The sequence below is a fragment of the Falco biarmicus genome, chromosome 2 (assembly GCF_023638135.1).
Source record: "Falco biarmicus isolate bFalBia1 chromosome 2, bFalBia1.pri, whole genome shotgun sequence".
Lineage (NCBI taxonomy): Eukaryota > Metazoa > Chordata > Aves > Falconiformes > Falconidae > Falco > Falco biarmicus.
This window is the reverse complement of record NC_079289.1, coordinates 100,454,109-100,478,417: the sequence shown is the minus strand read 5'-3', so window position 1 is coordinate 100,478,417 and position 24,309 is coordinate 100,454,109. Positions and strand designations below refer to the sequence as shown.

General features: G+C 42.3%; 1 protein-coding gene across 2 annotated transcripts; it reads right to left on the bottom strand.

Annotated features, from left to right (window-relative positions):
• Window positions 1-2,697: 2,697 nt before the first annotated feature.
• MXRA5 (matrix remodeling associated 5) lies at window positions 2,698-23,939 on the bottom strand. 2 transcript variants are annotated; one of them, XM_056329021.1, is made up of 7 exons: window positions 23,358-23,939; window positions 20,950-21,165; window positions 18,455-18,584; window positions 17,725-18,115; window positions 8,664-13,667; window positions 7,122-8,022; window positions 2,698-5,577 (listed from the first exon to the last, which is right to left on the bottom strand). In XM_056329021.1, the coding sequence occupies exons 1-7, from the start codon at window positions 23,552-23,554 to the stop codon at window positions 3,666-3,668; spliced, it is 8,751 nt and encodes a 2,916-aa protein (XP_056184996.1). In that variant the 5' UTR covers window positions 23,555-23,939; the 3' UTR covers window positions 2,698-3,665. The 2 variants fall into 2 exon arrangements, with proteins under 2 accessions (XP_056184996.1, XP_056184997.1); XM_056329022.1 differs by having other exon boundaries at window positions 2,698-5,574.
• Between the last annotated feature and the right edge of the window lie 370 nt (window positions 23,940-24,309).

Below are 24,309 nucleotides of genomic sequence, written 5' to 3'. Positions count from 1 at the left end.
TGTTCTCCCACTTTATAATAAATAAATCACATTTCTTTGGTTTGGACATGAGAACATACTGTGTGACTATGCAAAAAGTTCTGCTAAAGTAAGATATACCATTCTAATTCTCTCTTCCCGTACTCTGGACTAATTACTTTTCTGAGAAGGTGACTAGTTTGCTATTATACAATTTGTTGTGGAAACTTCCAGAGCAGCTCCTTCTTATCACTGTGTTATTCTAGAGATGCTTTTAGATTGATTGTTTAGCAATGAATTAAACAAAGTACCTCTCTTGATACCAGGGTCTGGCTGTTTTATGTTTCCTCAACTACAGCTTTAGCATTTTTTCAGTCTTCTTGTGCCTCAGTTGGCCTTCATGAGCTTTTGAAGATAATCGCTAAAACGCATAAGTGAACTGGCTGGTGTTTTAGGAATTTTACCAGACCTTGGTGACATGAATACTCTGCTTTTTTCTTTTCTGACCTATATTCCTACCCCTATGTTTATCATTAGCAGTTGGTTGTGTTAGTGACGTGGTCACAGTGAACCTCTTTTTGTGAAGCAAAAGCAAAAAATGTATACAAAATTCCTGCCATTTGCAATCTGTGCAGTTGTGATGAGACATCTTGTTACTCTGCTTCTCAAAAAAAGACATCAAACATTTTTTTTTCTCCATTTTCAAAGAAAAAAGCAAGGAATGGCAAGTTTTCCTTCCCATGGAAACTATCCAGGACCTGCTTTGATTGACCAAGTGAAAATTTTGAAACCTTCTCAAACCAAGGGCAAGCACTTCATTTCCCAGCACCTCTCAAAATCAGAATAGGTACAAGCTCCATTGTCTTTGAATGCATGGCTCCTGCTTGGTCTGAAAGATGAATGAAGACTTCTGAAATAAATCTAATTAATGAAGTGTTGTGTCCTTGAAGTAATGTGAAATTGTCATTTATTTATTTAACACAACTTGCAGAGAATTACTTAGGAATAAAGGAAGAAGTTATGATTTAAATTCAGTGTCCTGTGACTGCCTTCAATTGACACGATTCAGCACGTGAAGTGACATGTAGATTCGTACCTAAGAACAGAAGTCCTGGAACAGACTTAGTTTCCCCATGAACTTCTGTATTTCTACAAAAGGAACTCAGGACTGATATCCTGGACAACAGGTATCTCAGTAGAGAGAGAATATGACAGAGAGGACATAGGGCCAAACATTGCCTGAATGTAAGAAGTGTTCCACTGGTATTTGTTAAGCTGTAGTTTAATTTATTTTGGAAGAAAATTATATTTTATAGGCCTCTCACTGGAAGTATGTTTTCATAAAAGGGGTAAAGGCAAACATCATGGAAAGTATAAGACATAGAAAAATGTTAAGTCCAAATCTGAGGGGATTTTGCAAGCATGCAAGTCTTTACTTGAATTAAGAAAAGGTCTTGAGCCAAACCTTTTATTTCTTGTGCCTCCAAAACTTCCATTGGCAGCAGTGGAAATTCTGGACTGATGAATAAATATTATCAGATGCTTATTCTGATCCCAACAGATCAAATGTTTGATTTTGGATTATATTTTCTTCTCTTAACATAAAAAAAATAATTCTGCTTAATGGAAATATATAGAAGTCATTCAGCATCCAAGAATATCTCTAAATTCACGTAAGTGTTAACTGAAGACTGGACTGACAAATGAATAGAAGTGCTTGACTCCTACTCCAATACTAAAATGCTGACTTCAGACTCTTTTAAAAGATGTGTTATTATTAAAAATCTTATTATCATATTCCAAGAGCTTCTATAAAATAAAAAAAAGTACTAGAAGTAAAGGAACTACAGACATATCTAATCTGTGACATGTCCAAGGAAAATAGCCAGATTAGAAAAGACCACATGAGCACCCTAGTTAAAAATCTTGAATACTTGTTCCTTTCTTCTCTCTCACAAACAGCCACATCCCTGCCAGATATTTAGGCACACGTTTCACCTTGAACACAGATTTGCTGATTTAGGGCCCAAGGGTCTAAACCATAAAAAAGAAACTAAGACATAATTAAGTGCTATTCAATTAGGCCAGTAACATTACTGCAGCTTTATTAAATGTTTGTGTAGCAACTACAAACTTTTAGCCTGCACTGACTTGGTAAAAAATAAGTTTTATAAAATATGCTATCACATAAATTATGCCCCTTGTATCTTCAGCAATGTCCTTGTCCTTATCCTTTAATTCAACATCTTTGTTCTAATCAAATACTTTTTACTTTTTTAGCTTAGTTCTGTTTACCACGATGATAAATACGTACTTCACAACACCTTACAATTTTCCTAAACTAGATAAATTTGTGGAGTGAGGAAAACTTTAGTTTACAGTTTTTACAAAATCTAAATATTAGAATAACTCTTTACTTTCTGCTATGTTTTGATCAATAGAGAAAATAAAAATAAAGCTTTTATTCTCATCATAGTCTGAAAACATGAACATAAGTCTTATGAACAATCAGAACTTTAAGAATTCAGGAGTATCTCAGAGAATTTATGTGTTTTATAGGTGAGTTAACATTTGAAGAATTCTGATTGGAGTTATTTGCTGAAACATGGGCATATTCAGCATCTTGTAGCAATTATTTCTATAGCATGATCAATACATCTTATCAAAATTATGTACATTATCCAATAAACCATCCTTGATTGCAGAAAAGGTATTGAAATTGTAATGTAACCTGAAATATACAAAATGAAAGTGTTAAGTTTTTATTAGGAAATCATGTTTAAAAAGATAAAGAGCATATGTAACTGACTGACTTCTGTTTTTTGACTGAACTTCATACTCTAACTGTTTGGAGTTCCTTATTTTCTAAAACCAGAATGAAAATCACAGTGAACACAATTTTTGGAAAATATTTTTTTATTATAAAATGTACAGTATATTGACCTTAATATTATAAAACACTGTAACGTTTCAGAGTCTTGTAAAGACCAATAATTTATAAAATGAGACCAAGTTCATTGTTACTCTTTTTAGTCTCATAGTCTGATTTAAAAATATATATAAAATATATAATGAATGATTTGACTGTAACATCCTTAGTATCTGGAAAAGGTTTGTTCATATGTTAAGGTAACTAATGTCTGCATGTACTTTTATTAAAATAGATCACTCTTATTTGCTAAGTTAGTCTGATTTTTAAGAGCTGATAGAAGAATGGACAGAAAGGTTAGTAATCATATTCTATAAGACTAGATTATGTAAAAGCGCTGCAGGGTATAAGGAAAATTATGTTTTACTAAAGCACTTCTATCACTGCAGCTCATTTATTAACAGTTAATACTTCTTTGGTACTTTTAAGGTGCTTGTTAGAACAAGGAATAGCTTTGGACTATTGACAAGGACAGAGCACTTTAGGACTCAGATGCTGTTGGATAGCATGAAAAACCACACTACAGTCCTAACAATTTAAAGACCTTTTCCAATGTGTTAGTCTTCTCAGTTTCAGTATGTCTACTGCCTCCTTTTATTACAGGGACTTACTACCATATGGAGTACAAAAGCAATGCACTTTGCATGAGAATAGGATTAATTCTTTTTCTTTCCTGCCCTCAGCCTTCCTGGCTTTGTTGCAAGCAGTACTCTCCTTGCTGCACTCGCTTGGCAGTGACTTGAACACCAGTATTCAGCCAAAGGCATTTGTTTTAGTGTTAGAATATGTGTATGTAGGTTGTTTTTGAATCACTGCCTAGTATATTTTTAGCAGTGCATTTATAGAAGCCTGCATCCCTTTGAGTAGACTGCTGGATGACTAATGACCCCTGAGGGTGGAGGAATTTGTTTCCATATAGACGGGATTGAGCTCCTGTTGTCAGATGTGATTTGTCTGGAAGCTCCCATGTTATTTCTGCTTTAGGAATCCCAATGGCCATGCAATTCAGTTTTACTGAATTTCCAGGCCTGGCATAAATGACAGGTGCTGGCTCACTGGTGATCCGGGGAGGATAGGCTATCACAATGACAGGCACATTCATAACAGAAGTGCCATACTCTGTGGACACCTTGCACAGGTAAGTGCCCCTGTCAAATACAGAAGCCTCATGCACTGTCAGTGAGCCATTCTCCACCAGGGAAAAGCGACCCACAGCTTGGGGGGCATCCAGAACCATTCCACTGGGCAGAGTCCAGGAGATCTGCGCCCGCTGGTTGGGCTGGGTGATGCAATGGAGCTGCAGAGTTTCTCCATTGATGATGCTCACCAGGTTGTTGTACTGGTTGCTGATTTCTGGCCTGAGTCCCACCTTCAGGAAGACTACTCGTTCCACATAACCTCCCGGGTTTCTGGCTGTACAGCGGTAAGTCCCAGCATCCCCAGCAGAGAGGTTGCTGATGTGTAAGATCCCATCCCTCTTATGGTAAAACCTCTGCAGACGGTTGCCACTCAGCACTTCGGTGCCGTTGGGAAGGATCCAGCTTGTGCTGGGCTTGGGGTTTCCCTGGACTGAGCAGTTCAGGTTGATGCTGTGACCAGCAATGGCAGTGATCCTTTCATTGACAGGGTCTCTGAAGGAGGGTTTCTCCAAATGGTCTGTGATGAGGAGCTGCACAATCAGTCTTGCTTCCCCTCCTTCGTTCCGTCCGATGCATATGAGCTGCACTGCATCTGTCTCCCTCACCCCTCTGATGTCCAATGTACCATTGCGATGCACAGTGATCCTGTTCCCATAGTAGGGAGCTGGCAGGATTACTCCTTCTGGAAAAGCCCATAAGACCCGGGGAGCAGGGATGCCTTCAGCTTTGCAGTCAATAAGTTTCCGGCTGTCCCTGATGGCTGTCTCCCTCACAGATGTTATTGCACTGAGATGACCATTGATTCTGGGAGGCTGAACATTAACGTGGATCCAGATGGTTTTCCGATCTTCTCCAGCGCTGTTCCGCACTACACAAGTATAGTTACCACTGTCAGACCTTTGGGCCTTTTGGATGAGAAGGGTGCCATCCCTGTATATCTGGTATTTGTCAGATAGGGCAGGAATGGGCCTGTTGGTTGGGGAGAGCCAGGTCACTTTGGGAGTGGGTTCTCCTTTGGCTTCACATGCTACTGTGACGACATCACCATAGGGTACATTAATAATGACGTATGTTTTGTTCTTGATAGTTGCAGGCTCGGCCACTACTTTGACCCGCACCTTCATCTCATCCTTCCCAATCTGGTTCTCAGCATAACAGGTGTAGTCCCCTTCTTCTCTCAGTCCAACATCATTGAAATACAGGGTTCCATTATTGAAGACCACATATCGCTTTGTCCGGCTGCCACTGTCGTCTGACTGCATGAAGGTATTGATCATGCTGCCATCTGGGAGACCCCAGGAGATCTCAGGATTTGGCAGACCTGTGGCTACACAGTCAACTTTCAGGTCCCCTCCATACTTGACCTTGTGGTTATTCTCATTCTTATGTTCTATTTTTGCTGGTTTCATCATCACATTCACTTTGAGGACCACATAGTCATCCCCAATCTTATTGCGGGCCACACACAAATAGTCTCCTGCATCTTTATCTGTAACTGAATGGACAACCAGAGTCCCGTTGCTGAATACTTTGATTCTAGCCTCCAAGCTACTGTAAGGAAAGAAAAAAGAACAGAACATGAGCTGCAAAATCACATTTTAGGTATTAATTATTGAGACAAACCTGAGGAAAGAAGCTAATAACAATACCAAAAAAAAGGAGAGGAGCATTACTATTTTTGATAATTAGATGGTCTGAAATGTTCAAAATATCCACCACCAAAAATCACATGGAAAAAAAATAATTTGTCTCACTTGTAACCAAGCAATTCTGTTCTGTTCAATGACTTTAGTGGTGGTTTTGACCATTAAACAACTATTAAATACCAAATGACGGTATTTTTGACTCTTCTGACTGCATGTCCAGTATTCTGTAACATTCAAATATGGACTCTCTGAATGATATACTGCACACAAACCTATATGGACCATAACTACAGAGTCTGGCACTTGGGTCCTTAGCTAAAAACAAATCAAGATGAACAACTTCCCCTGGCACAGGTATAACATTTTAAACCCTTAGAACAATCAGAAAGAAGCAAAATATTGCTAAGCTTTGAAATATGGAAAAGAAGATTTTCAATGTGCTAAAAAGGTATTATTCCTTTCCACACCACTATAGTGTATTGTTGTCAAAACTAATTTCCTCAGTAGCCCCAGTTTTCTCCCCAACAAAGATCTCCTGTATTTGAAAAACAGCCCACAGAAAGATCCTGAGGGAAAATGAAAAAACTGCAATGTTTTGTTGCTATCGCTATGGGACATAAAAGCAGTTCTGGGTTTTGTGCTATCTACAGGCTACATAAATATATTTTTTTGCCAATATGAGAAAAATGATGACTATGTTCAGCTATTAAGAAGGTTGCTGGCAATTGTGCCTTTCAATTTCAGTACATTTCTCATCTGTCTATAGTTCTCAAAGAGTGAGTAATGAATAATTTCTAAAGCAGAAATTCTGTTTGCAGCAAGTTCTTAGGACAGTTATTGCAGGTTTGGGGAGGTGATATTTTACTTGATAATGTGAACATTGAAGAAGGTACTGGTTTAGGCATTTATATGCAACTGGGTTTGCACAGACCTTATTGCAAGGTAATTTTTATTTCTACAACAATGTTAAGATGATCATGCTTACTTAAATGATTATAAGATGTTTTCTTTGCCCCATATTTACTGTGTATAACAATTTGTACAACAGATAGATAAACAAAATTCAGTGATCCCATTTCTCTTGGGGAAAAGTGAAGCAAGCACCTATTCAACTCCATGCAGACTAAGCACGTTGGAACAAGCAGTACACAAGCTGTATATCTTAACATTTGCCATTGGACTTTTTACTACATTTACAAGTGGCTGCAAAAGACAGATAATGGCAGATTATCCTAAACACTTGAAATTAACTTTTCAAGAGTACTATTGTTTTCAAGAAAATTATGCTAAATTCTGACTTGGCTATCTTTTGATATAATTTCTTAAGGTTTGGAGGTCTCATTCAAAACTCACAGAAATCAAGAATGAAACTTGTACAGATATGAATGGTCTTTTGCCTAAGTTCACCTAAACTGTAATTTACCTGTGACACCTCAAATCGTAATTTACCTGTGTAGAGAATCAATCATCCTTTTGGAAGGCAACCTCCATAATATCCGAGGCCAGGGGTCACCGGAAGCACTGCAGTCCAAATGCAGGATGCTGCCATATGTTACATCTGTTCTTTGAGGAGAGCTCCCAGTGATCTTAGCATTAGATGCATGCTTCTTCACATGGAGTTGTATTGTTCTCCTGGCAGCTCCCACCATGTTAGCAGCAATGCACTCATAGGTCCCACTATCCTTGGGGGAGATGTTGCGAATATAAAGAGTTCCATTGGGAAAAACAAATAAATTACCATTGACAAACTGAGAAGGTCGGATTTGTGTGCCATCAAAGACCACCCAGCGGATGCTGGGAGAAGGTGCTGCTTTGGCCGTGCAGTGGATGTTAATACTGCTGCCAAGGGGCAAAGAAATGTTCTCTTGCTTATCCTGCTGAATGATGGGGGGTAAGGCTGCAATGTGTAGCCTCACTGCAATGCTATCAGCTCCTGCAGCATTGCTTGCTACACATTTGTAAACTCCTCGGTCTGAAAAAGTTGCTTGCTTGATAGACAAGGTTCGATTTTCATGAAGCATTATCCTGCTTTCTGTAGTAGTGACTGTCTGCAAAATCTTCCTATCTGGGAAAATCCATGAGATATGTGGACTTGGAGTCCCACTAGCCTGACATTCCATTGCTATGGTCTCTCCAAAATAGACTGTGACATCTCGATAGCGGGAAAGTAAAATCTTGGGCTGGTGGGCTACAACTGTGAGCACAATGGTCATTTTATCTACGCCATGCAGGTTCTGAGCTGTGCACAAATACTGTCCGTGATCCTGAAGCTGGACGTTGCGGATAAGGAGGGTACCATTTTTCCAGACTTCAAACCTTTGTAACCTGGTGTTGGCTGTCATTAGAGCTCCTGAGAAGGTGAGAGGAAAGAAAGAAATGGGAAGTCATAGGGTTTAAGACATGCATTGCACTGAAAAAGTCTTATGTAAGATTTTGATTTACTTAACACCAACTACAACTTCAGATGTATCACATGGCATCTTCTGACACTCTCCATAGCTCAAATTGGTCTTGTTTCTATTGCAGAACTAACCATACCAGTCTGCAAGCATGTACAGCGTGGGAACTTTCAAGGGCTTTATGCTTTAGGTTTCCTCTTAAATCTTTACATACTTTCTCTTTTCCTTTTGCTTATGGAGATGACACACATTAATATTTAAGGCAGCAATGTTAAACCCCCCCATACTTATAAGTGTTGTCATCATAAATTCTAACTGCTGTGAATAATCAGAGTTGGCTGCTATTCCCTCTTCAAAAAAATAAACTCATTACATTGCACAGGTTTTCTTTTACAACAGCAACTACTACAAAGTTATTTTTATCTGGAATGATTAGTTGCTAATAGTGACATTTTATCTATAATGATTAAGACACAGACATTATTCTTCAGTGTTTTGGACTATTCCTGCATCATGTTGAATTTCTATGCAACGGTCCAAGTATTTGTAACCTTAAAAGTCATGTGGAAGGAACACATTTTCTGTGGCTCACCTGTAGAGACTTTTGTCCAAGTAATAAAAGGCTTGGGTTCTCCTACTGCATCACAAGGGATAAAAGCATCTGTTTCAGCAAGGATGGATATGCTCTGAGATCCTTTCATGATAATTTTGGGTCTTTCTCCATGTACCTTGAAATTAGTGGAAGGTTGAATTACAGTTGAATTGTGTGGCAAAATGCCTCCCACATAAGGCACAGCTGGAATTTTTTGATGACGATGGTGGACATTTTTAAAAGGATGAACTGTAGCGGATATGTGTGGTTTTACGTGCTGAGAGAGAGAGGTTGGAGGGATAATCTTCAAAATCACTGGTGATGGTGATATGGTGGTTGTAGCATGTGGCATTGGAGGCGCTGGAATAGCTGTAGCTTTCTGCACTGTAATCCTAGTAGGGGAGACCTGGGCAACCTTCTCATTTGTATCTTTTGGGACTAGTTGACTAGGGACCACTGGTTTAGGATGCATACTTATGTGAGGGAATATCCTTGTTCTGTTGAAAAGGAATGGCATTCTGGAACTGGGATAATAGGGCATCCCTTGACTTGGTAGTCTCCCTGCTGTGCCTCTGTTATCTGGAACATAATTATTTCCAAAATATCTTGAATTAATATTGTATCTGTTCTGACCCTGATTACTGAACTTATTTGCAGTGAACGAATTTGTTCTGTGAAATGGAGAGGTTTGTGTTGGGGTAGTTGTTTGAGGGGCAGAAGATTTTTTGTCCTGGATGGTGTGTGCTGCATATGCTGTTATCTCTGGTTTGTTTGTGTAGTGAAGAGGCTGGTGTGTTATAAAATAGCGAAATGAACCTTGTGTTACAACATATGGAGGCTTCACTGTGCCTCTTACTGGAACATGCTTTGGAGGCACAACAGGCAGTCTTTGGTTTAGGACTGGTATCATTCCAGCAGGTGGATGGGGAAGGTTTGGATTTAGCAGTAAACTGTTGTTTGACTTGCTATTATACAATTCTTTGAATTGCTCCTCTTTTGACTCTATGCTAATCCTGTTTTGGCTGGAGGAAGGAGTAGGGTGTACACTGTGTCTTGAGCTCACCACCATTTTGTCACCATCTGCTTCAACTTGTTTTGCTTCTGGGAACCTGTCTTGATTGAAGGCATTGCTTTCCTCAGTGGTATAATGAAGAGAAGGATGTGAAGCACCTGAAATGGAAGGGGGAAGAGTGGGAAGTTTTATAAATGGAATAAAGGTAGTGGATGTAGTCGGAGGCTTTACAGTTGTCTGCAAAGTGGGATCATGATGAAATACATGTGACACAACTTCCTTTTTATCCAAGGAAGATGTCTTTGTCCCAGTCTGAGAAGCAACAGATTTCTTTGTTTCTCTAAGAGAGAAAGTCTGAGTTTCTGTTGTGCTGAAGGAGGAGGACAAAGTATTTATCTCACGTTGCTGAGGTGGCTCAGTTATTGCTGGTGTTTCTAAAGATACTGTGAGCTTCCATGGCTCATTTGAAACTGAGCGGTTCTTAAAAACTTCCACAGTGCCCACAGGAATACTTAGATCAGTCACAGTGGGATATATCAGTTGGAATGTTCTAAAGGTTGTTTCATTAGCTATGACTTCTGAGTCAAATTGGATAGGCTTTTCTTGAGATTCTGGTTTTGTAGATGGTATCAAGCTGTTCATAGGCTCAGGAGAAGTTGTTGTGCTTGATTGTTCTGCTTTACTATCCATAGTTGTAGAAACTGCTTTCTTGCCCTTCTCCTCAGATATATGGCCTAATGAGTGGTATGTTGGCACTTTGCTTTGCTCTAGTTCAAGGTGTGTGTTTGATTCTTTTGTGGGAACTGTGACATGTACAACATATGATGATAAAATTGTGATAGGTGCAGTAACTGGAAGTGGAAAGGTTTCAGGAGCAGTAGAGAGTGTCACATGTTTTGCCTCAGGTGGAGAAGCAGTAGGCCTAAAGAAGGAAGTTGTGACCACTTCTCTGATTTTGGTAATTTTCTCTAAGACAACTGGATCAGTAACTAACGAAGCAGTGAATTCTGTATGCTCCTCTTCCTTAGTCTGCATTTTGACATTATTTTTAAGATCAGGGCTTTCAGGAGTGGTAGAAGAAGTTTTGGTCACAGCTTCAACTTCAGGTGTCCTTGGAACAATAGGCTCCATGGTTAAAACAACAGCGGGGAAGGGCCTTGGCCTTTGTCGAATTCTGTTTGGCCTCAATCTCCTTCTCCCATAAGGCCTTTTTCTAGCATGCTGAGTAATAGGTGAGGGCATAGTCTTTCTATAGGAAGTTGTTGTGGCCAGAGTGGTCAATCTACTGATGGAAGAAGCAGGTTTTATCCCCTCTGTTGTTTTATGAGGAGCATTAGTACTATGCAAAATGAATGTGGGATCTGGTTTTGGAGTAGCCAGGTTCCTATGTTCTCCTCCCTGAAGACTCTCCACATAACTGCTGGACATGCTTTCTTGAGTCACTGTATTCCCGTGGGTCTCAGGTTCTTCCTTGCTTTGAACTCTGACAGGTATGACAGCTGGAAAACCTGTACTTAAGTTTGGCATTTTTGTCTGACCTGTGGATACTTCTTTGTACTGGTGTATCAAGTCATTGCTCCTTTCTGTAGAAAGTGAAACAGATGAAGAAATGGCAGTAGTGCCTACAGAATCTGCTGGGATTGCCCCATCCAACCGAGAAGGTGTTAAAATTATGGTGTCAGTGCTTACTGGGTCCACTTCATTTAACTTCACACTTGTCTCCGAGGCGCTGTGAAGATCCACAGGCTGAGATTCAGCTAGGACAGTAGCATCAAGAGGTAGCTCAGCAAAAGCAGAATTTTCCTCTGATGTAGAAGATACAGTTCTTTCTACATTTCCCACTGTGACTGAATTACTCTGAATATTAGGGAAGTTTGTTACAATTTCTCTGGATAGAGTTTCTTCAGTGAAAACATGGGTATTTTCTTTGGCTACAACTGAATTATCAGTCCTGACGTCAAGACGCTGCTGGCCTTGGGGTTGCACAGTTACAGAGACAGGAGTCACATATGGACCTGATACAGCAGTTTCTGCAGAGTATATACTTGCAGGTGTTCCTAAAGCCCTGTGGTCAGAGAAGGGTTCAGTTTCTGACCTTGTTAACATGGACTGGGCTGAAGATGCTTTAGTGTTGTGGGAAACAGTGACTGAGAACAGCTCGTCTTCACCCACAGGTGATGCATCAGCAGAGGAATCTACCATATCAGCTGCTGTTTCTGAAGGTGGGGGGCTGGCTACAGGATGAGGGACTGCAGTAGTTTTTTGCATGACTGATGGCAGTGCAGTTGTTAAAGAAATGGCTGTAGCTGTTGTTCTAGGAAGATTCTTCCCACGGACCTTTGCCAAAATATCAGCCCAATGCTGTGGATTAATCTGCTTGCTTGCCACATTAATTCTCCTTCGAGATTCAAATACCCTCCGGCCTTCTGCAACATTGCTGTCTTGGGTTCTATCAGTACTTTTCCATATTTTCATTTTCCTTCTGCCTTTCTTCTTACCCTTTTTAATCTGAGCCTCTGGCACCTGATCACTTTTTTGTTTAAAGGATATTTCCCAGTCTTTCAGATGGTTCTTTCTCTGTGGTAACTCCTCTACTGCTCCTGCCCCTGATCCCTCTCCATCGTCTATGACTCGCCCCCTTGTTCTTGACAAACTTTTTGAGCCGGGGCGTTTTTTTAGTTTTATCCTTTTAAATGACCTGTCAGACACCATTTTATTTACTGTGACCCTTACGACAAATTGATCTGATCCCTGCTGATTGACAGCCACACATCTGTAATGGCCACTATCCCTAACGTGGCTTTTTGGAATAAGCAAAGTACCATTGTCCAACATATATCCTTTTGAAGAGTTTGATAAATCATTAAGTACCTGGCTGTTTGGAAGAATCCAGCTCAACTGTGGCTCTGGGATGGCAACTGCATTGCATGGCAAAACTATTGGATCACCAACATTTTTTTCAACTCTCACTGTATCTGAATCAGCTACCTGAACAGCTGGAGGCTGCACTAGAAGTCTGTAAGCCATTATGTCCATATCATCTCTCACTTGGGCAATGCAGTGGTACAAACCACCATCAGTGTAACTCACTGCTTTGATTATTAGCTGGCCACTACTGAGAATGGAAAATCTACTGTCTTTCTGATTAGACGGTGCCTGCAATTTAGTCCCATCTGGAAAGAGCCACTGGATGTAGGGGGTTTCAGAGGCTTTCACGTTGCAGCTCAGCTGACATTCTGAACCTTCCACCACACTCTGTGCTGTCCTTGTGCTCTGGTTTTGCTCTATCATTACCCAGCTTCTCTGCTGCCCAGTGTCTTTGGTAAGAATCGTCTGAGAAAACACAGTAAAAAAAGATAGCACCACTTTTTTCCCTGTACTCTGGCGTCTGTTTAATTGGATATTTATAAGAGGTTGCATCACCCAGGAAGGCTCAGCCAGTATTTGAGCTTTTACACCCGTGTAGTAAAAAGCATCATAATCTGAGCCTTGCCTGTACTGATAGCTTATTTTAGGCTTTTTGCTAAGCATAACTTCCCTCTCTAATTTGACAGGTACCTCACTGTAATAAGCGATAAGCTTCCATAGTTTTTCATAGTTTTCTCGATTCATTGGACATTCAAAATCCAGTGAAATTGTAGCATTTATATCAATCTCCTGAGTCTGGATTTGATTCCACTGAATTTTGGTAGAGCCTGTTGGTTTTTTGATTTCACAGTTCAGGTGGACTACATTGCCATGCTCATCAGTCATATTTAGAACAATGTTCCATGGAGAGGACTGAAGCTCTTCCAGAGGGAGTTCATAACTGTCACCACTTTCTTCATCTTGAGTACTGCTATTCTGCCTCAGTGAGGACTGAATGACAGGTTTTCTACAGGAAATATCTTTCAAGTTTTGAATATCTTCTTTCTGCAGCTGTTTCGGGCTGTGGCACTTAGGACAGAGCTGTCCTCCCTCATAGGCTTTGTCCTTTTTGCACTTTAAAACACCTGCAAGGAAAAAAAAAGAAACAAAAATAAATGAAAAAGGGGAAAAAAAGGATACATAAGCTGAAGATCTCTACTCTAGAATTACAGAACTCTGAAAAGTGTTAAATGGACCACATGAGGAACATTTTATGGCAGAACACACATAAGGAAAGGCTTTTAAAACGGCACCTCCCTGTTTTACCATTAAATGGGTGCCTGATTCCAAAACTGACCACATTATCTTCTGACTTTAATGAGAGGATTGAATACTCCACCCTTCTGAAAATTAGATTCACTGCCTCTGAATAAAATGCCTAGGAACTGAAGTGTTCAGAGCAACATTTTTTAAGTAAGTTGGTAAAAACCTATGTTGTGTCAAAAAGTTTGCATCTGTGCAGTGACAGCCTACCTGTCTAACTTGTGGACCTGACGTGAGAAGGACTGGATCCTCTCAGCTTTCAAACATGCAGCATTTACCTGAGAAATGCTGGACTTCCTCATTAAATAATTCAGGAAGCTTTTATTTTTCTCTATTCATTAACAACAGTACTGGCAATACACAAAACATTCTACTTTAGCTACCAAAATCTGTTGACTAGTTCCTGCACTTACAAGCTATTCATCAGCAGGAAGAAAATAATATGAAAGTGCCACTTCTTCTTGACCTCTGAAATAACTGTAAACTCTGTATTGATAAAATAAACACCAAAACAGACAAGGAGTGCTAAAACAGGAAATGACAGCCTTGACTCCTCTCTCCTTCAATGCCAGAAAGACTCTTGTCTGCAAAATAACAGTCATATATTTATTACATTGTTCTGCTCACTAGAATGGTAATGTTGCCTTACATATTTAATTTGGAAACATGTTGTAAATAAAATGTATTCCAGTTATTCTAGGAATAAGTGTCATGCTAATCGCTCCTGAGGAATGAGGGATCTTGGAATGAAAGGACAATATATGGGTGGGTTATAAGACAAAATGCTAGGAGAAAGGGAAGAGAGTGGCAAAATTTCATACCATTTTTTAATTGAAAAAGATGCTTTGCTACTCTGACAAATCAATTTTCTTGAGAAGCTACTACAAACAGAATATTTAACTCAACCAGTCTATCATTTGCAGATTTAAATATGATGTTTCAAAGATAAGGAAAGCATGCTTCATGGCAGAACTGGCCCACAATCAACTTGGCAGTGGCCACACTGGTCTGAAGAAATTTAATAACTCTATCTGGACAGAATTCCCAAAGAAGTTAATGTTATAGTTATATAAAGATATAAAATCTGTCATACATGAAAATGGCATGAATAAATTCTCTTTCCAATAATCACTACTGTTTTAGTGCAAAAAGGGAATCTAATTGAATAAAAATGTTTAACAAACCAACACTATACAAGGAAAGAAAGTTCATCTAATATTTCATTGTTGTAACTTACAATGCAACTTGAGTACAACTAATGCACATACATACTTGGAACAAGAGAGTATATAAGAATATTAAAATGTAAGTTAGCGAAATATAAGATGAAAGTTGGATGTCTCAAGTATCAGTTCAGGCAGGAACACTTACATTACACAATCAAGTATCACACGCTCTTAAAAAGTATTGTCCTATAGCCAAGTACAAAACTACAATGACTTACATATTCTAAGATGACAAGACCCATCATCATCCACCATAAATGCTCCAGATCATTATATAAACTTTGTGACTCAACCACATCTTCAGCTGCAATTAAATGAGAATTCCCTCCTAATAGTTTAGTGGCAACTCTGATGTAACACCAGTCCCTCTGGCTTACCACAGTAAGCACTTAGTTACCTGAGATGGGACACCAGTGAACTCAGATGGCAAAATTTAAAACTGACATTCAAAACCTCCTTTATTTAGTGTATTCCTGATATAAAGGGATTATAAAACTGTTCTGCATTTTTTTTTTGTTTCTAGTATTTTGCTTCTGCACATGACCAGAAGTGTTCCAGCCTAAACTGTGTGATACTTACATCACACCTAAGCCTGAGCAAAGGTAGACCAGTTAGTCTAGGGAAAAACATTGCAAGATTGTAGGTGTTCTCTGATAATACTTAAAAAGAGATTTGCTCTGTCACAAAAGGAAGTTGTGGTCAATGAAGAAACACAGATACACATGAAGGATGCATATTAGAGGGACCTTGACAGGCTTGAGAAGTGGGCCCATATAAACCTCATGAAGTTCAACATGGCCAAGTGCAAGGTCCTTGTCATGGTTTAACTTCGGCTGGCAACCAAGCCCCACGCAGCCTCTCACTCACTGCCCCCAACGTGAGATGGGGCAGAGGATCAGAATAGTAAAAGTGAGAAAACTCATGGGTTGAGGTAAAGACAGTTCAACAGGTAAAACAAAAGCTGCACACGCAAGCAAAGAAAAAAAAGGAGTTCATTCACCACTTCCCATGGGCAGGCAGGAGTTCAGCCATCCCCAGGAAAGCCTGGCTCCATCACACGTAATGGTTACTTGGGAAGATGACTGCCATAATTGCGGATGTGCCACCTCCTTCTTCCCTCAGATTATGTATTATACTCAGCATGATGTCATATGGTATGGAACACCTCTCTGGCTAGTTCAGGTCAGCTGCCCTGGCTGTGTCCCCTCCCAATTTCCCGTGCCCCTCCAGCCCCCTCACTGGCAGGAACCAAGAAACTGAGAAGTCCTTGACTTAGTACAAACATCATCCAGCAACAACCAAAACCATCAGTGTGCTATCAACATGGTTCTCATACCAAAGAAAAAATATAGCACTGTACCAGCTACTAAGAAGAAAACTAACTCTGTCCCAGCCGAAAACAGGACAGTTCTGCACTTGGGTCAAGGCAATCCCAAGCACAAATACAGGCTGGGTGGAGAATGGATTGAGAGCAGCCCTGAGGAGAATGACTTGGGAGTTTTGCTGGACAAAAAGCACAACATGGCTTGAAAATGTGCGCTTGCAGCCCAGAGGGCCAACCGAATCCTGGGCTGCATCAAAAGAAGCATGGCCAGCAGGTAGAGGGAGGTGATTCTCACGCTCCACTCTTGTGAGACTCCACCTGGAGTGCTGCACCCAGCTTTGGGGCTCCAAATCTAAAAAGGGCATGGACCTTTAGAGAGAGTCCAGAGGAGGGCCACAAAGATAATCAGAGTATTGGAGCATCTCTCTTATGAAAACAGACAGAGTTGGGATTTTTCAGCCTGGAGAAGACAAGGCTCTGGGGAGACCTTACAGCAGCCTTCCAGTACCTAAAGGGGCCCACAGGAAAGCTGGACAGGGACTTTTTACAAGGCCATGTAGTGACAGGACAAGGGGTACTGGCTTTAAACTGAAAGAAGGTAGATTTAGATTAGATATAAGGAAGATATTCTTCACTATGAGGGTGGTGAGGCACTGGAATGGATTGCCCAGAGAAGTTGTGGATGCCCCATCCCTGGAAGTGTTCAAGACCAGGTTGGATGGGGCTTTGAGCAATGTGGTCTAGTGGAAGGAGTTGGAACTAGATGATCTTTAAGGTCTCCTCCAACCCAAATCATTCTATGATGCTATGATTCTACGACTCTATGATTCCATAACAGACTTAACATGAATAGCATCAAAGTTAAAGGACTCACCCAAGAGTCTGGAAACGTGATTAACATTCCTTCATTAGCTGAACAAGCTCATATCTAATGTTCTCACCTCCTATGAGAGCACATAGTTACTAGCTTTGTTAGTTGGGGACAATTGCCAGCCCTTAGTCAAAGGTGCACCGCTGCACAAACAAACAGACTAAAAGGTTATAACAGATCTCTTTCTTCCAATGATAAACTTCGCTATTGCTTTTTCCATCTTGAATGTAATGGCTGTTGTTGAATACAAATTTTTAGCTAGTGACACACAACCGCTTCCTTTTTACGCTGTTTTTTAAATACATGCATTTATAGAATGGCAACAGGACGTAATAGTGCATATAGACATCACATAAGTAATAATATTGAGGAAATAACAAAACCATCCATACACAGAACATGAGAATGAAAAAATCTAACATTATGAATTGAAAAAGCATTGGTATTTTTGTTCTTACCTCCAGAAACTTTATTCCATCCAAGGAACCACTTTAAACTACAGTCACAGGCCCACGGATTCCCATGAAGGTAAAGATTTTCCAGCAGTGGCATGCCTTGAAATATGCCTGCAGGCAAGGTCCTAAGAGCATTTTCAGATAGGTAGAGATGTCTTATTGTTGACAGTTTGAAATAATCAAGGACCATAAATGTTGAAAAGGTGTTGGGGTGAAGCTGCTGGAGCAAATTTCCTTCTAAGTGGACCAGCCTCAGAGAAGTTAATCCATTAAAAGCATTTGGATGAATAAACTCAATTCTGTTGTGGTCCATGTGCAGTCTCATTAAGCTTGAAAGTCCTTTGAGAGTTTGGCCAGTTATGACTTTCAATTTGTTGTAACTAATTTTGAAAACCTAAAAAAGAAAAAAAAAACACAACAAAAACCCCCTGTGATTAATTTTGGGTTTTGATCTACATCCAAACAGAATAGCAAGCAAGCAAAAGTTTTCCTCCCACATTCAAATGTCCTTTGCACCACAGAAAAATGATATGTTGGTCAAAGAGGGAGAATACAACTGAGTATTAGTTAGCATTACCAAGCATGACATAGGCATAGTTAATAGATCTTCAGTGTATTTGGGAGGAAAATGGTACCTTAATCCTAAGAAAGACACTACAAAAAATGCTTATTTTTGTCTTCTGTTATTCATAGAATTTAGAACTTATAAAATTTAGAAAGACTTTATCATTACCTGTAGAGACACAAGATCTTTCAAAGCACCATTAGGTATATGCTGAATGTCATTTCCATGTATCATGAGCAATTCCAGTTTTGTAAGTCCTGCAAAGGAGTTTTCATATATAGACTGTATACTGTTAAACCTGGAAAAAAATCACATGTGCAGTTACATTTTATGCACTGACTATCATGGACTGCAAATGTAGAATTAGTATAACAACTTTCAGGAAAAACTGGAGAGATCCTAATACATTGTCAAAGGGCCAAAAGTTACTGAAACATTTTTACAAGGCCAAGTATACTTAGTTCATGTTTACATTAAGATTTCTTTTCACTCCATTTGTGGCACTTCAGCCATAATTTAGGAGTAGGAGTAATAAATAGGCATTTAAGTTCTAGTAGTTGTCAGTATGTTTTTCCATGCAGCTCAGTTTATGGAATGGTAATAAATTAATGGCCTGAAGCCAACCAATGATGCTATGGAGCCTGGCAAACTGGAAAAGCTACAGTGTTGCCAAAACAGCATCTAACAATAAATGAATAAAGATTTGGAGAGAGGACATTAAAAATGGATATCTCCCAAACAGCACAAGAGAAAAGCAAGAACTCACATCCTGCTTCACTTACTGTTGCAACAAGTAATTGCATCAGCTAATTACATAAGATCTAGGAACTGACCTTCCAATTATACAATTTGAGCCCAGAAACTGCTTTTAGAGAAGGAATACAGAAAATCTACTTTTTGAAAATAATTCAGTTTCACTTTGGACAAATAAATCAGGTTTTATTTGCTAATGTGGAAGTCATAAGTTTGGTGGTGTAGCTCTACATTTGGGTTTTCCATATGTACACATAAAATTAAACATATGAGCTAATCTGGGCATGAAGTCTCTAAATTAAGCATAGAATTTTAAACATTTTTCCTATTTTTCAACACTTTCTAGAGAGGAGGGGAGGAGACAGTGAGAAATAAAAATACTTTGAATATGGAGGAAATACTTTTATATCCTCACCATGTTATCTATCTGAACATTCTGAATTTGCTAAAAATTTAGACTACTGTTTTGATATTTTTAGTCCTACTACAGATCTACTAAGCTTACCGCAGTCTTATTAAAACCATTTATTTAAACATTACCCTTTCTAAAAAAATATGAACTTCTCCAAATAATTTTTTCCTAAGTTAGTTCCAGTTAGGAAAATAAACTTTACCCTGTAAATATACAGCACCTTAAAATAGAAATATGGTAAAAGCCCTTTTCCAAAATGAAAGAAATGAAACAACAGATAGTTAAGACTGTTTCTTCCTGGGAAGAGACACAAGTCAGAAAATGTCATCTGTAGTGACAAAAAGACAGACAGGAAAGGGCTTTTATGTTAGCAGTATCAAATAATGTACTTTTATTATAAAAACAGCAAAAACTTAGAAGCCTACATTCCATTTTCAAAAGCAATTTAGGTATAGAACGTTTTGCCATAGAATGTTGATGTACAGGGGGAGAGTTGACTGTGAATATGTGTGGTTTTGAGGTGAGAGGGAGGCATTTTTAAGTCAGAAATGGCATGAAAGTACAGATTGCTTTAATACAGATTTACTGAGTACAAGGGCATTTTGAGACTAAAATTAGTCTTTAGGTGGACAAAATGCTGCTGGATAGAAATTTTAACTGTGGAAAAACAACAACAAAAAAAAATGAAGGTCCTTACAGTCAGTCATTGCATGATCAGTTGCAGCTTACAGGCCTTGAGGCAGTCGGGGTAAGTTCATACCAGGTAGTGAGGCAGCTCTGCTATCAAGCGGAAGAGGACTGCAACTCTTGCACCATGCCATGTCACATAGTGACCCTACACAGCACTGTTATGATATGCAGCCTACCAGCTGTCCCTGCCTTCCTGTCTCACAATCCGACAGATTGATGTGAGTTGGCAATACCCTGGCAGAGGAAAGTGAGTTGGAGCCTGAGCAATCTCTCACCAAAGACGCTTATATTACACTTAATTTCCTTGGGAAACAAAACAAAATAAACCCACTCCAAAGACAATGGATTAACTTTGGTTTTACTGCATTGCTTTAAAATATGCCATATCTCATTGTTCTCCAAAATGCTACCTGGCTACATTATAGAAGTTTACTGCTACTACAATTTTTTACATCAGGTATAAAATTCAGCATTTAGTAGAAATCCCATAGTAGGTTTAAAACATTTTTTTTCTTGATAAACTATGAAAGACTACTTGTCCTATTTGCCATGAAGAACTGACACCACGATAAAAATATTTACTTGAAAATAACAGTAACTTTTCTTTGAAAGATGAGGGCTACACTAAAACTTTCTCCATGTCAGTATAATTGTAGCTTTTGGAAACACAGTGCTTGCAAGTAACCACCTGCCTCTGCAATACTGCTTGAAAAGTACACAGAGATCCCGGCACACCGCACGCGTGCGAAGCGTTCCAGGCTCATGCACCAAGGACATAAAACTCTTTGCTACAGACTGCTATACGAACCCGAAATTGATTCTTTCCACATGTCTAGAAATCCTCGCCGGCACGGCTGCCAAGGAGCGGAAGGTGCAGTGGACCTCGGTGGGGAGGTAGCAGGCGCAGGGGTGGGGGCAGCCCAGGGCGCCGGGCGGCAGCGCCAGCCCCACGATCAGCACCACGGAGAGCGCCCGCGCCACCGCCCGCTGCCCCATCTTGTCGCCTCCCCTCGCCTCGCTCCTCCTGCGTCGCCCCGGGGACACGGGGCGTGGGAGAGAAGAAACAGAGAAGAAACGATGATTTCTTTAATCCTTGTAAAAACTTCTATATACCTAGCGATGTTCTGCAGCACCCCAGAGAGCCTGTAGACTCATGGCAAAGCTCAGCCAGAAAGTGGTTTTCTTTCTTCCATGTCATCTGCTACTTCAAAGTTAACTTCCCCCCCATAATTTGCTTCTACTATTCTACTAAATATCTATTCTACTAAAGTAATGCTGTCTCCCTAAGGCAATAGATTTTGTAGTTTTGTTCCACACACCAAGGGTAGTACTTGTCTCACCTGAAAATTAGAAAACTTCAAGGGAAGCATCTAGTTCGAGCAAATTGCCACGGCTCCCTCTACAGTCAATGAACGAAAAAAGGCTATCCATATTCACTTGAAGATGAATAACAGCAGGTATCTACCTGATCAGATACCTAGAAATAGTGCAATTCCACCTCATTAGGTCCCTAATTAGCTAACTCACCTAGCCTAGCTGCCTGATTCTTATGCAGTCTGCAGACTTTCAGGAGGGTAAAATGTGGCTGAATTAATCCCATTCATAAAGTATATGGGAAACAGTATAATTGAGAGAGAAAGTGAAAGGAGGACTTGGATTCTGTCATCCTTCGCCACCTATTACTATAAGATGCTGGATGTGCTCTTACATTGCAATCTTAACCAAATGGGAACTATGAATGAACAGAATTGATAAAACTTGACAACTTATTTAAAAGCATAAGCACAGACATCAGAGGAAATGTAAACAAGAAAGTTTATATTTATAATCTTTCCTTGGCTATCAACACTCAAGTTCAGATTTTCAGAACTGTGTGTCTAAATTGGATGGCTAGACTCATGGAGAATCATTTAAAGATGCACACTGTGCTAGAACAGACAAGAAAACACAGCTGTTACTGACCTTGAGCACTAAGCATTTCTAAAAATAATTTATGTAGATGTCTAATTACAGATTAAGCAGCCTAACTTGGGAGAAATGAGTTTGAAACATCCCTATTCTTATCCCTACCATCAGGAGAATCTGAAAGCTCTTAGATTAAAGCCATACAAGAATGCAGGCTACTATTAGTAACAGAACTGTAGTATTCCTGCTCTTGTACAACTGTGACAACGATGGAAAGACATTCGGTTCCACTAGCTATTATTAGTTCCATTAGTTCATTGCTTTTAGTATAAAAGTCAGATTTTCTCAGATCTGCTAGCAACGAGACACACATTTTTTTCCTAAGACCATCATGTGCAAACCATTACAGTTCAAAGGAGAGGCTCATCGGGATGAAGAGGTTTCTCAAATATCTGCGGTCAAGTTAATGAGACGTTTACCATTCTTTACAAGACAAATAGCGTTTAATTTCTTGAAAAACATTAAGGTGCTGTTTTCCTTAATGGTCACTTTAATGAAAACTCCCTTTAAAAACATCCTACTCATTTCAACAAGTTTTGGAAGGGGGCACCAGGTTTCCATATGGGAGGTGCTCGCTGAGCTTTAGAAAAAATGGCAGCGACTTGCCGGGGCAAGAGCCAGCGGCGGCCCAGGCGGGGCCTGCAGCGCCGCGGCCGCAGCGGCTCCTCGGGGCGGCTGGGAGGAGAAACCTGGCGGGCCCGTCCCGGCTGCCCCCGCCCCGCCGCCAGGGGGCGCCCTCGAGTGCCCCGCACCGCGCCAGCCGATGGGCTGCGGCGCCGCCGCCGGGCCGGGGGCTGCCTGCCGGGAGGGGGCGCGGGGCGGGGCCTGGGGCGAGGCACGGGGCGGGGCACGGGGCGGGGCCTGGGGCGGCGGCGCTGCCTGCACGGCTCCGCGCGGGGACCGCGACGGGGGCGGCAGCGGGTCCCGCGCGCCCTGCTCCTCCCGCCGAGCCGGGCCGGGCCGGGCCGTACGCCAGCCGCGGCCCTGGCGGAGGGGGCTGCGGGGGAGGTGCGGTTCGGCACCCCCCCACACACTTCTTTTTGCCGTACCGGAGGGCAGATGCTTCCCATTAGGGAAGAGTGTCCCCGCGGGGCTGAGCAACGGCAGCGGACGGGCTGCGGGCGAGCGCCGACGCACGGCGGCACGGCCCGCAGGGCACCCGCCCGCCGCCAGCCAGGCAGCCGCGCCGCTCCCCCACCACCACCCGACGGGGCATCGGCAGACGCGGCCGGCCGTGCGCTGGCTCCTTACCTGTCGCCGGGCGCGGTCTCAGCGAGCGCCGCCCGCCGCTCCCATGCCCCCGGCGGGCTGCGGGCGGGCGGCGGCGCGGGGCGACGCGGCGGGCGGGCGGCGGCTACCTGGCTCCCCGCCTCCCCGCCGGCACCGGCTGGCCCAGGCTCATCGCAGCCCGCGGCGGGCCGCCTCGACGCCGCCTTAGGACTCCCCATCCCCCGTCATCCTGCGGGATCCGCCGCCCGGGTCGGGTCCCCCCAAATAAGCATAAGCGGTGCGCGGCAGCCGGGCAGGACACCGTCCGGGGTGGTGGTTTGTTAATTACTGTCACTTTCCCTGCGCGCTCGCCTCCTCCGGGTGCCCCACGTCCCCGCGGGAAGCCGCGGCGCCGTGATCCCTCAGCCCCGGCGGGAGCCGAGCGCGTCTCTCCGGGCGCTGCGGGATCTCCGTGGGCGAGCGGGCGGGCGGGCGCTGCCGGCGGCTCCCCGCCGCCTGACGGGCTGCCTGGTGGCGCAGCCTCTCGCCGCCCGCCGCGGCATGGGGACGAGGGCGCGGGGTGCCGGGGCGCCGCGCTCGGCCGCTCCGCCCGCCTCCCCGCGCCGGGCGCTGTGCAGGGGGAGGGCGCGGCGGAGCGGCTCCTCTTGTGGGGTGGGCGGCCCCTCCGCGGGGGGGCTGCGGGCGGGCCCGCGCCGGGGGGCGGGGGGGGGGGCGCGCCGGAGCCGGCGCGGGGGGGTCCGCGGGAGCTGCGGCCGCAGTGCGGGGAGCGGAGCCCACGCCTGGGCCCGGGAGCTGGAGCTGGCGGAAAGTTTGTTTCTGGGACCTGGGCGGATCCAGCGCTCTTGAAACGCGCCGCTGTGCAGCTGCTGGGGCTGTGCGCTCGCACACGCACACGCACACACACGCACACACGCTCACACGCACACGCACGCACACGCACAGAGTCCAGGATGTAACCCCAAAACTGGACCAA

Bases quoted from the DNA above. Each gene is read 5' to 3' on its own strand.
- MXRA5 (XM_056329021.1), bottom strand. From the start codon at position 23,554: ATGGGGAGTCCTAAGGCGGCGTCGAGGCGGCCCGCCGCGGGCTGCGAT. The intron at 13,668-17,724 runs GTAAGAACAAAA...TTTTCCTTGCAG, and splicing joins ATGGAATAAAGTTTCTGGAG to GTGTTTTAAAGTGCAAAAAG. The intron at 5,578-7,121 runs GTAAATTACGAT...CTTTCCTTACAG, and splicing joins ATGATTGATTCTCTACACAG to TAGCTTGGAGGCTAGAATCA.